The 16298-nt window shown below is 40.1% G+C and overlaps 1 protein-coding gene across 1 annotated transcript; it reads left to right on the top strand.

Annotated features, from left to right (window-relative positions):
• Positions 1–260: 260 nt before the first annotated feature.
• LOC308283150 (E3 ubiquitin/ISG15 ligase TRIM25-like) lies at positions 261–4208 on the top strand (the record flags this gene model as incomplete). Its single annotated transcript, XM_080723531.1, has 2 exons — positions 261–968; positions 3565–4208. Exons 1-2 carry the CDS (start codon positions 722–724, stop codon positions 4206–4208), a joined length of 891 nt encoding a protein of 296 aa, XP_080579657.1. The 5' UTR covers positions 261–721.
• Positions 4209–16298: the final 12090 nt, after the last annotated feature.

Here is a 16298-nt window from a genome sequence, read left to right as displayed (position 1 = left end):
CCAGTTCTAAAGCGTTGCGTTGTTGTTAACCTGTTGACTGGAAGGAACGGGTGGAATGTTCTACAAACAAACCGAGTTGAATGTCTCCTTTCTACCACGTCTGAAACTCTTCAGTTATAAGCAAGTATCCTTCAGTATTACCCAGGCAGCGGGTGTGGACTGTGGACTGCTTGTTTTTGGACACGTTTCGGGGTTTTCCCCCCGCGGAGTTACAGCAACAAGTACGCCAGCGATTTTTCCACCGCAATTCCGTCTACCACCTGGAATACACGCGCTTTGATCACCGTTCTTTTGGCCAAACTGCGGAAGAAGTGCTGGAAGAAGTTGTCGTGTCGGTCGGTAAGGGGGAGAAGCAAGGGTTTATGGACTGTTTGGAACTGAAGACAGACAGTAATTAAAAATAAAACGAATAATAAGTATATATAATAACTCAAACACATATAAATCCCCTTACTATAGGGGTTTCATATAACTATAGTGGAGTAAAAGTATAACATTTGCCTTGCAATGGAGTAAAAGTACATCATCAAACCTCTCAAGTTGAAATAAATCATTTTATCCGAAGTTAACAACTCAACTACTTTTCACATTCAAATGAACCCACCCACGCACACACAACAGGAAAAAAACGCCTACCAAGGAATGTGACTTTTAAGGAACTGAAACCTGAACTTAACTCAGTTTGTTTGTCAGACAGTCTGCTGAACTGAACACTTGCAAAATGGAGCAGGTTGAGGAGGCAGAGGATCAGTTCTGCTGTTCTATCTGTCTGGATCCACTAAAGGATCCAGTGAGTCTTCCCTGTGGACACAACTACTGCAGTGGGTGTATTGAGGGCTACTGGAATGATCAGAAAGGAAGATTCAGCTGTCCACAGTGCAGAGAGACTTTCGTGCCGAGACCCGTTCTGAAGAAAAACACCATGTTGGCTGACATGATAGGGAGCTTGAAGAAGACAAGACTCCAAGGTAATTGATGTTACTTTTATGTAATTGATATGTTATCCTATGCCAAGTAATGTGTTCTATCCGTCTGTATTTCAATGTTATTATGAGATACATAAAGTGGTTCCTGTGTAAATAGAACTTATTCCCACCGCGGCCATCGTTGATCACATGACCACATGGGGTGGCAGCCTGCATTACAAACCCAAACAATGGAGCAATTGTCCCAAAATATGAGTTCTGTTCAACCAATTTCTTTTGACCAAATAAGCAGATGAAAACAAAAACATCCCCAAAAGCATTAAATAGAAGGGTACATCCACAATATTCACAGCAGTTAGGTTACAATGTTACTCTGTACAAAGACTTGCTACAGTATATGTGCAGACTAGTCCTTGCTCTGCCATCATATTCAATTACTGTATCGTGATGTTTGCATATTAATCAGGAACAATCTAACAACAAATAGTTAATGTGATGGTGGAGCAAGCACTGCACACAGATAGCAAGTCTTGTTGCAACATAACTTACCTTGAATATCGTTACCGATACCATCAATTCAGTTGAGCCCCATTTCCACTGTAGGGCCGACCCAAAACTAGAACCAGAACTTTCCAGAACCAAGAACTTTCAAGAACCTGTGAAGTTCCGGGACCAAGTTCTGCTTACGTTTCCATATAACCAGACCTAACCGGGAAGGTCCCAAAAAAAGAGCAGCAGTGCTGCTGGGCCCGCCCATAGGTTCCCAGAACTAAAGTTTAGTTCTACCTCAGGAGCAGGACCTAAAAAAGGTTCCAGGAACCTTGTCTGAAACCGGGCCCTTTGCAATGGAAACAAAACCTTACTGTAGCCCTTCTATTTAATCCTTTTGGGGTTGTTGAAGTTGTCATCTGCCCATTTGTCGCTTTGGTCAAAATAAATTGGTTGAACAGAACTCATATTTTGGGACCATCGTTCCATTGTTTACAATGGTTTGTCGTGCAGCCTGCCACCCCATGTGGTCATGTGACCCAAGATGGCTGTGATGTGAATAAGGTCTATATGAGATGCGAGACCTTTCCGTGCGGGTTGCGACCTTAGTTATAACTCTATGGTTGCGACCAATAAGGTTGACGCCCCCTTGCTGCTGGGTAGTTTTGTATCTAATATAACATTGAACGACAGACAGACAGAGAGAACATAGGATGATTGGACGAAGTGTTTATTTATTTTATTTACGTGTCGCCCGCAACTACAAAAAAGCCTTTGTCAAGCAATTTGGGTCCTTTTTTGAAACTTATCCACGAGTTTCCAACGCCCCATAGTGCATTGCGCAGACGTCTGTACCGAGCTTCCGGCGCCGATTTACAAGCTCAACAACGGGTTGCATCTGCGACGCGACGTGAGCTTGTATGTCTGCTGTTAAACCCGGAAGTTTGGTCCTGATAGTCTCCAGTAAACTCCTGCGGAAACTTGTGGATAACATAGCATGACAGACAAATAAAACACATTACTATGCAGAAAGAGAAGAACAACCCGTAAAACACGATGCAAAATAATGGTATTAAACTCGTAAAAAACACAGCAAAATAATTGTATTTGGTAAAGATAGGCTTTGTTATGATTTTATTTATTGTAGAGAAAATTGCGTTTTTAGTGTATGGTCAGTTTCATAAAATAACAAGAGGTGTTTATTTTTACTCATCGCCCACTGCTACTTAGGGCATTCACGCATTTTTGTATTCGAATTATTCAACCTCAAAAGTATTCGAATAGTCGAATATTCGACAGGACTGGCCAAACTGTCAAATATTAAGTAAGCAAGAGGTGAACATTGTGAAAATAGCAGATCTACATGCTCACAACGCCTAGTGTTGCGAGGCGTTGTGAGCATGTAGATCTGCTATTTTCACAATATTGGAACAGAGTCACATTAAATGTAATACCTACAATTCCAAGTGCTTGTCAGGCTTTATACCCCTGGTATAAAGCATTAACAAATTCATCCACCAGGGGCATTAACAACTCATTCTTATGACTTCCTATCTAGCCAAGCTTTATAAACTATATATTTTTTAAAGAGAAAACAACAAAAAAATAAAAATAAGCGAATATTCGACTTCAGTGAACAACGTCGAATAGTGACTTTGATATTCGAATATCCGAATATTCTAATTAATATTTGGTGAATGCCCGACTGCTACTGTGCTGTCTGTAGAGATGCGCTTGACTCAAGAGCAGCAGGGGGGCGTCAACCTTGGTCGCAACCCGCACCTTTTAGTCGACCGTGTAACAGTGATGTGTGCAGTTATGAAAATACTTTTTTTGAGTGGTGGTCTCCGCCACTCCTGTAATTGGGTTTCAAGATGTTACTGGCTGGCCGTGTCTGTATGTATGTATGTCTGTCGCCTGCCATACCTCTCCTGACCACACACACAGACCACACACACACACACACACACACACGTTAAAGGAGGGGCGCTATTGAGCAGGGCAGGCAGACAACACTCTCTCTCTCTCTCACACACACACACACACTGTAGTAGACACACACTTTTATTTGACCACCACTCAGTTCACAAGGTGTGATTTTTTCCTATTGCAAACTTCTAATACATTCTTCAATCAATCAATTAAACAGGTGTTCCTCCTGATCTCTGCTACGCTGGACCTGGAGATGTGGCCTGTGATTCCTGCACTGGGAGACAACGGAAAGCCGTGAAGACGTGTCTTCAGTGTCGGGTCTCTTACTGCGACGTTCACCTCCAGCCTCACTATCGATCCCCTGCCTTTAAGAGTCACAATTTGCTCGACGCCTCCAGAAAACTTCAGGAGAAGGTCCGCTCTAATCACGACGAGGTGAAGAGGCTTTTCATCCGCTCCGATCAGCAGTGTATCGGTTATCTGCGCTCCAGGGAGGAAGACGACGGTCAGCACTCGCCCACGGACGATCGCATCCGTTTGCTAGTGCACTGCACCATCCTGCCGGCCGCCGGTGAATCTGATCAGCCGGTGAGCAGCGACGTCCACCCTCTGGCCGACCATCGTCAAAGAAAGGTTCCTTCGAGCCTGGCGCGGAGTCTGCTCTCGGGAGACTACCCCCCGAGCAACTTTGGATACGTGGAGAAGATCGTGAGGGGCGTGACGGCGTTTTTTAAAATGATGTATTTTTTGTTTTTGTTTCTTTATTATTCGAAAGGTTATCGGGAAACGGCTGACCGCGGTCCGCGAAGCCAAAGACAGCGGGGGAAAAGAAACCGCCTCAAGTGGCAGCAGGCCCAGTGAACGAGGGCGAAGGTTGGGGGGGGGAGGGTCGGCGAGGGCCTGCGCAAATATCTAGTTCCAGGGACCACCCAGAAGCAAAATTTGAGTTACAAACGTTCGCTTTGAAAATACCTATATTCAAAGATTTGCACACATTTTCACGACTTTTTCAAAAATAGCAGATCTACAAGCGCGCTATTTTTCACTGGTTAAAGCATTCAATAATTCTAGGCCTAAATGGGTTAAAACTCAAACCTCAGACAAAACGGTCACGATTCCATTGCAGAGAGAAAAGAAAAGACAGGAGGTTGCTGAAAAGCAGAGTGGGGAAACAAGGCTAAATAAAACCTAGTTGAAGATGCCACCACATGTCTTAAAGGAAAAAAGAAGAAAAAGACACAAAACAATGGCATTTCTTCTTGCTTTTGGGTTAAGTATGTGACCCTTAGTAGCCTTCCTGTTGGTGACTGTCACTGGTGGACAGTAACTGAGTAAATGTACTAAGTACAGATTCTGAGGATTTGTACTTTACTTGGGTGTTACTTTTTTTTATTTTCTTTTTTTATACTTTTTTTGAAGGCCATTTCCAAGGCCAAATGTTTTACTTTTACTTGAGTACCATTTTAGGAAGGCTAAAAAGTACTCAGTACTTTTAGGTTTGCTGTTTTGACGAGAGGTTATCTAAGCAGTGTCGAACATGGCTTCTACATGGCACTCGACCCCCTCGTTTTCCTTCCTTTTACCCTTCGTAGGCTATGCCAAAGAAATATACGTGATGTTAATAGTGATCATACTAGGTCAAAGTTTCTGTATTGGTACACCTTGTATGGGAGTAGCAGTACAATTTATAATTTTTATATAAATTTATAATTTATATAACAGAAATTTATATTTTTTATAGGTTTCTTCAAGCTTTGTATAAAGTAGTGGTTCTACACGCGCATGAGGTGAATTAAATATTATTATTGCTATGTGCTGCATGGCACAGCTGCTGATAGGGAAGAGGGAGGATAGGTAGGGCTGTCATGATTATGACATTTTACATGACGATTAGTTGTCACTCAAATAATTGCGATTAACAATTTAATTGTGTTTTTGTCGTTGACAATTACATTTCTGTTTGGCTTTTAGGCTTTGAAGTTGCACATGGCAGATATGACACATAACCTAAATATACAAAGAAATTACTGACATAGTTGACAACTTTATACATAAAAAAAGAACGTTGCTAATAGAAATAGCCGATCTACAAGCTCACAACGCGCCGCAATGCGACACGTTGTGAGCTTGTAGATCTGCTTTTTCCACTATTTTTTACTGTACCTTTTCTTTTACATTTTTGAACATTGAAACGATTATGGCGATTATGAAAAATAATTGCGATTATGTCAAATAATTGCGATTAGACGATTATGTAATAATTGTGACAGCCCTAAGGATAGGTAAGGAGGGCATAGTGGCCCCTTTGTTTTATTGCTGTGTGAAAGAGATGAGGTTATTTGCTTTTAACGAGAATGTTTGTTTTGTTTAGAGGAAGGGCAAGGGAGTCCATCTTTTTTGCATTACAACATGTCTGATGTGTGAATGTTACAGTGCTCTAAATACATCTTTTTATATCATTTTGTATTGCTTCTGAATCAAAGTGTACTGATCTTGAGTCTTAAAAGTCCATAAATTAAGTAGGATTTTCCACATCACGCACCAGTGCATGCAGAGCAGGTGGTTTCGGAGTTACTTCTCTGAAACAAGAGTTCCAAGATCCTAAAAATTAAATTTTGAAAAAAATAAAAATAAAAAATACAATAATTCATTGATGTGAAAAATAAGAAATCTTACTTTCACTATTACTTAAGTATTTTTAAAAGCATGTACTCTTGAATACGTAAGTACATTTAAAAGCACATTTCTTTTTTTCTTTTTTACTTTGAGTAACATTTTAACTTTCACTTGTAGAGTAAATTTTACAAGGAATACGCTGTACTCTTTCTTACTCAAGTACTGTGTCCATCTCTGGTGACTGTGATGATCTCACACATAATGTATTTGCGAGTATAGACAATCTATTGCAGTTTTACTATTGCGACACTGCATTCAATTAAAATGTCATGCCCTTTCCAGTGGCATTAGACTTTCTCATCAACATAGAATACCTGTTCGTTTGGGAACTGCAACAATGAAGCCATCTTGCCAAACAAACAAAAACAATAGTTTAGCTGGTAGAACTTCTATCCCCTCCTGTCCTCAAGTAACACTGTCCTTTAAAAAGCCACCAAGCTCTGGAATAGTCATGTGGTGTTTAATAAGAAACACACTCACCTTTACAGCGAAGTGGCCCTTTGTGCCCACAGAAACGTAGTTTTATCACTGGAATCAATGTCTTAGTTATTTGTTTTATTGGTTTATTGAGAGGATATTGTTTGTATAACTGCATTGTATATACATCTGTTTTTCTATAACTACTTGTATTTGTCGAATTCATTTTATGGTGGAACTTTCAAATTGTTTGCACTTTTCGTGTTTTATCATGTAATCATTCTTTTGTGGATTTGATATCCTACAATATGTGAATGAAAATAGTATGTTGATTGATTAGATTTTTTATAATTTTCTGAATAAACAAAAGAAATCCCTAAATCACTACTTTTGTGATTGGTCCCCATTCCTATAGAGTTTTTGTTCAGTAACAGGACAGGAGTCGCACTCTCCAGTCTCCAGCTCTGATTTTTGGGTCGGGACACCAGTTTTATCGCATCAGGAGAGAAAATTCACGCAGGAAATGTGTTATTAAAATTACTGGTTTCAACTTGACAGGTTTGACGTACAGTAACAGTAACTTAACCTAATGCGACTGCATGCGGGCACGCTCACACAGCATTGGAGAGACATCAACTTAATAGAGACTTCAACACATGCAATGATGTTTATAATGAAATAATGTTTATCTTTAGACTTTATTTTCAGCTCAAGCCCAAGCAGTAATTCAAATGGTACAAGTACAAGCAATAATGCACACCATAACTCTGTAAGCTAAACAAGTTTGAACTAAATTTCTAGCTCAAAGAATGTGGAAGTAGTAGGATGCCAAAAATAAAGTTGCGGAATAAATAACTATAAATTGGGGACAACTAGTGTGTGCTCGCTAAAGCGAGCTCACAATTAATCTCCTGCTATCTGCACATTAGCAATATTGAAAAGAAATTGGGCCTCAACATTATGTTATTTACCATACTGATTCTGGTCAAACAGAGTCTGGGTGCTGTTATTGTGCATTTTGACTCACTAGAAACACCGCTACACCAGTGGGGCCCAATTTCTTCCCAATATGGCTGCTGTGCATAGATGCCATTATGAGCCATTATAGCAGGAAACACTAGCAATGAGTATCAGACTATTTAACCCACTACCTTTAAACACTTTAACACTGTAGCCTTAAAGGATATTAAAGAAATAGCAGATCTACAAGCTCACTATATGTTGCAATGTAACGCATTGTGAGCTTATAGATCTGCTTTTCGTCATTTTAACAAAAATGTGAAATGATTTTTATAGCATAACATGCTGTTAAACGTAACCATAACAGGTACTTATACTGCGACACCAGAGCGACAAGTGAACCTTTTAGATAACAAATTAGGTTTCTCTACCAAGTGCTGCATAATTGATCAATTTAGACTCGAATAGATGGCATCATCTGAATGTGCAGTAGCACAAGTTGGCCTCTAGGTGTCAGTGCATACTTGCTGTCTGTTGTTGGTATTTCATTTTACATCTTGAAGTGATTAGCCACTACCAACTAACAAACAAACAAAAGTATAACGTTATTATGCTGTTTCAGAATGAAGTTATATTAACACAAAACATGACGGTCTTTTGTCGTCTGAATTAAATGGAGGTTAATATGAGAGACTGAGCAAGCTGTCAGTCCTGACATTCCTCTCGGCATATCTCAGTTGCTGCCGTTCAGTTTTAAAAAGTGCAGTATTCTACCTGTCACGCACGTCCTTCGGTGGAACTAGAAAATAAATATAAATTGGGGACAACTAGTGTGGTGCTCGCTAAAGCGAGCCCACAATTAATCTCCTCCAGCTGCTATTCCCACATTAGCCATATTGAAAAGAAATTGGGCCTCTTCCTTACTGTGCATGTTGGCTCACTGGAAACACTGCTACACCAGTGGGTCTCAAAGAGGGGTCCAGGCATTAATGCTAATGCATGTTTTGTATTTAAAAATGTTGCTATGTAATTATCAGTTATCGGGAAAGTATCTGGGAATATACACATTTAATACTGAGGAGATGAAGGTTGGGGTATACCGTTATTGTATTGTTCCGGCAAGAACGTCAAGCCACTTTCACCCCTGAGTACAGTACATACAACTCATCATCAACAGGTAGCCTATATTTACAGAGACAGGAGGAGTGGGTGGCATAAGGAAGGCTTCTAGCATCATTGCACCACAGTGGACCACTTAAAGAGGTGCTGCCATAGTTTTGTACTGTTTCCAGTTGTGTATGTGTCTATGGAGTTAACATTACTCTACTAGACCCCTAGGTGTGCTTATAATATGCAAATATGTCTTCCCTGTGTATTCTTTGGTTACTTTCTGAAAGCTGAAAGTCTCTGAGTCAAAAGGTCCATTACACAGATATAATGACATCATAATATCATCCCCTTTTCACCATCCAACAACACTGGGTGTAGCAGCAGTTGAATCTAATTATTACGCGGCTTGGTTGAATGCTAGATTCAGATTGGTCAAGCGCTGAAATCAGCAGTGAATTATAGGAGAATAATGACCACTCCGCTCTATAATGCACCATTGTAAACAAACACACAGCATCATTTACAACTAAACGTTGCTATCAAGAATGTTTTAAAAATATTTTAAGCGAGAAATAGACGACGCAGTATCAGAAAATGGATTCTATTTAATCAGCACTTCCGTGTTTTCCAGGGCGACCCGTGTTGCACTGGGGGGACGCCCAGCGCAACACCTGTGGAACACTTTCAGCAGCCTTTAAACATGGAAATACTTGTTTTTAGTTTTGAGTCAAATTATTAATTGTATTGAGTAGCCGGGTAATAAGCGGGATAACATCTCGCTCAGTGGTCATTATCGAGTGATAGGAGCCCGACAGGTTGATATGCCACAACGTGGTCAACTTATACAGTATAGTAGCCCCAGACTTGTGCTCACAATCTGCACACAGCCTGTTGCATTGTCGTCAATTAAAAGAAACTGTCTACCGTCATGCAGTTGTCTTAATGACATGATATTGATTTTAAAAGCTCAATATGCATCTGGCTCTGTTGACCATTGCACTAAATGTAATGTGAAACGCTTGAAAATGTAGGCTCTATTTTGTCAAGACAAGGCATTAAAGGAGGTGGCGGCCCATGGTGATTGTGTGCACAAGGCCCATTTCCACTTCAATCTGTCTATGAACAGAAATATGTTTTGTTCATAGCATACACACGTGTTTTAATTATAATGAACACAAACACATGAGATCACATATAATTAACACATCACACGATGAAGTCTTACATGAATTTAATGGGAGAGATGTAAGAAATTGTGAAATTTTTCTTCACATTGAAGCATTGTCACTTTAGTTGAAGTTTAAGGTGACTTTTTCCCTGCAGATGCACCTGCACCTTTTTTATCTTGCTCCTTTCGCTTCTCCTCGCTTGTTTTCTTTGGTCCTACAACTCCATGTCTAGTTAAATGAGCAGTTACTTGCTCCTTTCGCTTCTTCTCACTTGTTTTCTTTGGTCCTACAACTCCATCGCTAGTATACTGAGCAGTTACTTGCTCCTTCTCCTCACTTGTTTTCCCTGATGAAAGAATCAGGAATAAAATAAAATTACATGCGGTTATGATGCTGAACACTAATTAGACTGAATTAAAACAAATAAAAGATACATACCACTTGAACTCATCCTTTCGAAGTTGTCTTTTACACTGTGTAAGAGAGAGAGAGAGAGAGAGTCTATCATCATAACATTAAAGACGTATGATAATAAATCTATATATTCCAGGGCTTCGGCAAGGATTATTTTATCCCAAATGAAACGGGAAAATTAGGGCCTAAACATACTCGAAAAGTTGCTTACTTTGCACACACATCACAAGTGTACGTATTTTAGAATTCAGAAAAAAAGGGGCGTGGCCTACATGTACGAAAATCGGCACACCTGTAGCATGTCCGGACTTTAACAAGTCTCTTGGAGCCATGACCGAAACCAAACAGGAAGTCAGCCATTTTGAATTTATTGCGGCGTTTTGGCACATTTTCCACGTCGTACTTAACAAACTCCTCCTGAACAATTATTAAAAGTTATCAAAATCGTAAAACGGCGTGACCGTGGCGAAGCGTCAAACTTCCTTCACCAAATAGGAAGTGCCGCCTCTTCTGATTGGTCGATACTTGATTGGGGGAAAAAAAGATGTTGATTGCACAACCGACAAGAGGTTCAAGAGTGAGGCCAGTTTGAAAAAAAAATGGGTCAGAGGTTCTTCCTTGGCCTGAGTGTGAATGCAGTGGCGTCAGTTCAGCAAAAGCTAGGGTATGGCAAAGATGGGAGTCCTCATGGATAAGAGGCATTACATTTTGTATAACACGGTTCTATTGTGAAAATAGCAGATCTACATGCTCACAACGCCTCGCAGCTAAATCGGCTATTTTCACAATGTCTGAAAAAAAAACAAGTTTTGTCAGTTTTTTATTTTTATTTTACACAGGTTTTTACTGTTTCTTGGGCTGGATATGGCAGCCTGGAATGGTTGTTCAAGTGCAGCTAAACTTAGCATGTTAGTAAACGTGCCACAATTAACAATAATGCATTGCACCTGTGCAGCTGACCTGCGGAACCTGGGAATATACCATTCTGTGGAGAATATAATTATAATACCTTGTTAAAGTGACCATTTTGTTAAATTTTGCATTTGTAGTTATTTTACTGTAATTTAACAACTTAATAACCAGAACAGATAGACAAAGAGACATGCATGGATTTCTATTTAAAAGTAACTTTTATTTCCCCCCCCCCCCTGGATCCAGGGTATGGCAGCTGCATACCCCTGCCATACCCAATTGATGCCCCTGTGTGAATGCAAAGTTTCACAGCAATGCTGTGTTGATGTAGCCTGACCTTGCTCATACTAATTCCTCACAAAGTCACAAGGCTTTTGCCCAGGCGGATTGGTCTGGTTCCAGGTGGGTGGGTGCGGGTGCCAGGCTAGTGTTGATGTAATTTGTGTCATTTTGTGCAAAACGGGCCCCTACTGCACGTGACCACGGAGATAATATTCACCATTTGCATGAGAATTTCAACAAAATCTGTAACAGAAAAAAAATTTTTTTTGAAGAAAACTCAAAATGGCGGAGAACATTGTCATTGCATGATCTACTGTCAAAGCAAGATGTGGGATGTTATTGCGCCACCATGAGTCCAATATGAAAAAATGTGTGTGTGTGTGTGCTATCGTTTCACACGACTCAACAATTTTTCAACTTGTCAGAGCTGTCATCACCCACCTAGGATAGGGAAAGGAGACCTGATGACGAGACAATTCTCCTGATCGCTGTGATGGTTTTATGACAGCAGGGAGAATCTGTCAGTGGATTTGAGATAATAAGTTAACAACTACTCTCACATTTACTGTGGCTTTCACAGAGGCAGCACCTTCAGTTAGATGTAGGTGGTAAATATCAGTGTGTTGTGTTAGGAGCAGGGGCATAGTTCTGCCGATTTAAAATGACTCCAATACGGAAGTAAAACTTCCTATGATTGGCCGCTAGGTCTTCACACACCTTGTATGTCTAGATTTGTCCGTAGTTTGTAAGATAATACTGATTTAATTTACAATTACAATTTACAATGTAGGCATTTAGCAGACATTCTTAATCCAGAGCGTAAGCGTAACAGCCCAAGATAATACATTAAATGCATAGAAATTGTTATTTAGTAGCTTAATCTTCAAACTTGTCTTAATTATTGTCCATGTTCTTGACAAATGAAGAAACCTTTGGTTTTTATTTGGAAAGTTATTTTACAAAATATCAGCTGCTGTTGATTTAATGCATTCTGATATTAGCCTGAATTATAGAGGTCAAGTCACACATTCCCATCAATAAATAACAAATGGTCTCAGGTGTCTTACCTGCTTCAATGTAGAAATTCTAATGTAGGACTGGAGAGACAGAGGAAGACAAGCTGTTCACCAGCACACTGACATGACTGGTGTCTACCTGTCATTTTATAGATTGTTATGCAATTCCTTCAATGGGTGGAGTCAGAGATCTATCGTTGACAAGAAGTGGGACCATTTCTTGTAAATGCTGGGAGAGGATCATGTGACCAAAGTTCAACAGTAAAAGTCTGCACCACAGGGAGAAGGAAGATAACAGCAATGAGGAATAAACCCTGGTCCCCGATAGTTACAATAGCAACATTTACACACAATTTTGCTTATAAAAATTGAAATAGATTGTTTCATTTAGATAAAGGTGTGACTGTAACTTAATCCAACAAAGGTTTAAGTGAATGACTAATTACACAATTATTGCCAAGATAAAGACAAGACAAATAATTATGATACATTCAATACCAAAAGAAAATGTCGACACTTTCAGACAATGTGACATTTCTATTTGGGACAATTTTTGGCAAATTGTCAGCCGCTGACCAGTGAATGAATGTGGTCATTAATATCATTTAAAGGAATTAAGCAGAGTTCGAGTTATGTGGGAGCCAGTAGGGGCTTAGCTCCCATAGTTAAAGTCTGGGACCCCATAGTCAACAACCCCCTTTGGGGTCTCTTTTTTTCTAAGTGTGTATTTTTTTTATTTTTTTTTTTCGTTTTATTTTTTTTATGTTCCATTGGAAGAATTTATATTATTTATGTTAACTAGATATACTAAATAAACATGTTAGACAGTAAGACTAAACAATGACATCACACCGTTTAATCCTACTATTAATTTTATTATTATAAATCAGGCGCATTTAATGTGGGGTGTGAGTCTTCCTTTACCGTCCGGGTTATAACACACTCGCTGCAATGGTTCCTACTTCCTACCTTTCCCCTAACCTCGCCTACCAGGCTTTCTTTCCCCATAAGCTAGGAACCACTGCGTCGAGTGTCTGTTCTAGCCACGGCCCGGACGGCAAAGGAAGGCGGACACTCGGACAGCAACAAACAACCAAACAACGCTGTCTTGTGAGCAAGACTGTAGCCTGTGCCCGTGACATTGTTTTTTTTAGTAAATAAATATGAACCCGACCCGCCTTGTTTTGAGAAAGAAAAATACCCATTTTAGCCGACTTTATGCTACCAGAACGGGAACTTTTGGCTGGATGGCTCAGAGCTCAGATCATCAGATGGAGGAATTGGGAACTGGAGGCTGAGCAATAATGGTGAGTTAATATGAACAGAAAAGACTGCCTGGAGTTGTCAACATAGCCAATGTGAAGCCCGAATTAATATTGTGAAAGGAAAAATATGATTTAATATAGGAAATACCCGTTTTAGCCGACTTTATATCCGCGAAATACCCGATTTAATATGATTTAATATAGGAAAGTACCCGTTTTAGGCGACTTTATATCCGCAATTACCCGATTTTTTTTCGCCGCCGCCGAACGAAGGCGCCGCCAGAATAGGGCTCCCATAGCTCTGTGGGTATAACTCGATCACTGGGATTAAGTCACACTTTTTCATCGTGTCACTAAAATAAAAGACCAACAGACAGTGCCTTGCCCTTTTCAATGTTGAAATCCTAACGTACAGCATGTCTGGAGACACTCAGAGGAAGTATATCTTCTTTGTCGGGTGAAAACCCTGTATGTCCAAAACCGTTCGTTTTGCATTTATCATTTTAAAAATGATTTAAACTTGTGAAAACAGCCGATCTACAAGCACACAACGCCTCGCACCGCGAGGCGTTGTGTGCTTGTAGATCTGCTGTTTTCACTATTGTGCAACCGCCTTCTATGATGAAGCAGGGCTGTACTTTGCGAAAGAACGTACACATTTGAAACTTGGAGATACGAGGTTTCCGCTCGACAACGACGATATGCTTGATAGCTTCATCAACAAGGACCAGCTCACTGACCGGCACGTGTCTGGAGTCTACCTGTCATTTTATGACCTTTGAAAAGAAGTGGGCCAATTTCTTGTAAAGGGTGTGAGCGGATCATGAGACCTGATCAGGTCTCATGCAAAGTTCATTCAGAGAAATAACAGAAGAGAGATAAAAGCAATATTATGAGCATCATTGTGCCACGACAGAGCTTTTGAGGACAAAGACCTGAAAGTTCTAGAAAACTGTTTACAAACTTTGAAACTAACTGTAAATAGGGCCTTTAAAGGGGCCCACCATGAATTTCACGTTTCTTTTTTCTTGTTTTTTGGTCTTCCAAATGCCTTTTCCAGCCCCCAGCACCCCATAAAAATTGTTTTAATCCGAGGCACCCCTACATTATAATTTTCACTCCCAGCACCTTAAATTCATAGCATATCGTCGTTGTAGGGTGGAAACCTTGTATGTCCAAAACCGTTCGTTTTGTATTTATCATCTATAAAATGATCTGATGCGAGGCGTTGTGTGCTTGTAGATCTGCTGTTTTCACTAGTTTTGTGCGACAGTCTTGTATGATGAAGAAACTTGGAGGTACTAGGTTTCTGCGTGACGATATTTTAGTGATTATATGTTGCGAGGAAAACGTTGAGATAATAACCATTTTGGTTAGAACTGACTGAAAATAACTTTGTACTTCAAGTTTAAAATTATACTAAATATTTTTTCAAGTTTCCAAATAAATTCCAAATATTATCAAATGATCTCGCAGCACCCCTGGACTGCCGTTGCGGCACCCCAGGGTGCCCCGTCACCCACTTTGAAAACCCCTGGTCTACTGTAGGCCTGCTGTACATGCATTGTTCATACATGTGTGTTAAGTTGTAGTTGGAGAGGTGTAAGATAAAGAACATGTATGATATGTGTCAAATGTTTCCAAAATCATTGTTAAGTGTAGCCTACTGTTTAGCGGTAAAATGACATTGTGTGTTTGTTTAAGCCATCGTCAAAGAAAAGGGAACGCCCACTCGGTCTGTCCCTCTTCCTACAGACTCTGTCTCGAGAGAATGTTTTAATGTTTTGTGGCTGCCATGGAGAATAAGGCAAAAACAAACAAGCACCACAGATTAAAAGTTTGATTAGTTAATGTGTGTGTGTGTGTGTGTGTGTGTGTGTGTGTGCGTGTGCGTGTGCGTGTGCGTGTGCGTGTGTGTGTGTGTGTGTGTTTTTATAGCGCCTTCCCAAGTGCTCAAAGCGCTTTACAATGGTTCATTCATACATTGGGAGGGGAAGCGGTGAACAGTCAATGCCAGCGTCCTCACTTCCCACATTCACACACCAATGGTGACAAGCTAACACCGACAGACTCATTGGAGGCAACGTGGGGTTCAGTGTCTTGCCCAAGGACACTTCGATATGTGGACCGGAGGGGCTGAGATTCAAACCGGCCTGCTCTACCTCATGAGCCACCTTTACAGTGACAACAAGCGAGAATACTGGGTATCCCTCTTCATTGGTGTGTTGCCCAGGTTGTGCCTAAACTATTTATATTTTTATTTGGCTCCTCAGACATTATAGCAGTGTAAGTAACAGTCATTAAAAACACACAAGTACAGTATATAATACACATCTTATACACATCATCATCAACAACAACAACAACTGGGAACTGTTGTTGTTGTTGTTGTTGATGATGTGTATAAGTTGTGGATACCTTGTGCCTTGATTTATTGTATTCCCTTATTAGCCTACTGTCTTTTTATTTGCTTATTTTGTTTTCCTTTAAATTATATGATGCAATGTCTAAATTTCAAACATAACTTGAGAGATTTTCAAATGATGTCACACAAATTTCCAGACTGATGATGACAGTCGTATTATTTTATGATTTTACATTAAGCACCACAGAGGACCACTTAAAGAGGTGGTGCCATAGTTTTGTACTTTTTCCTGTTTTGTACAGTATGTGTCTATGGAGTTTACATTACACTAATAGACCCCCAGGTGTGGTTATAATGTGCAGATT

Source organism: Nannobrachium achirus, assembly GCF_963921795.1.
Source record: "Nannobrachium achirus genome assembly, chromosome: 4".
Lineage (NCBI taxonomy): Eukaryota > Metazoa > Chordata > Actinopteri > Myctophiformes > Myctophidae > Nannobrachium > Nannobrachium achirus.
Note: the sequence above shows the minus strand (reverse complement) of the source record. Positions and strands in the feature narration are given on the sequence as shown.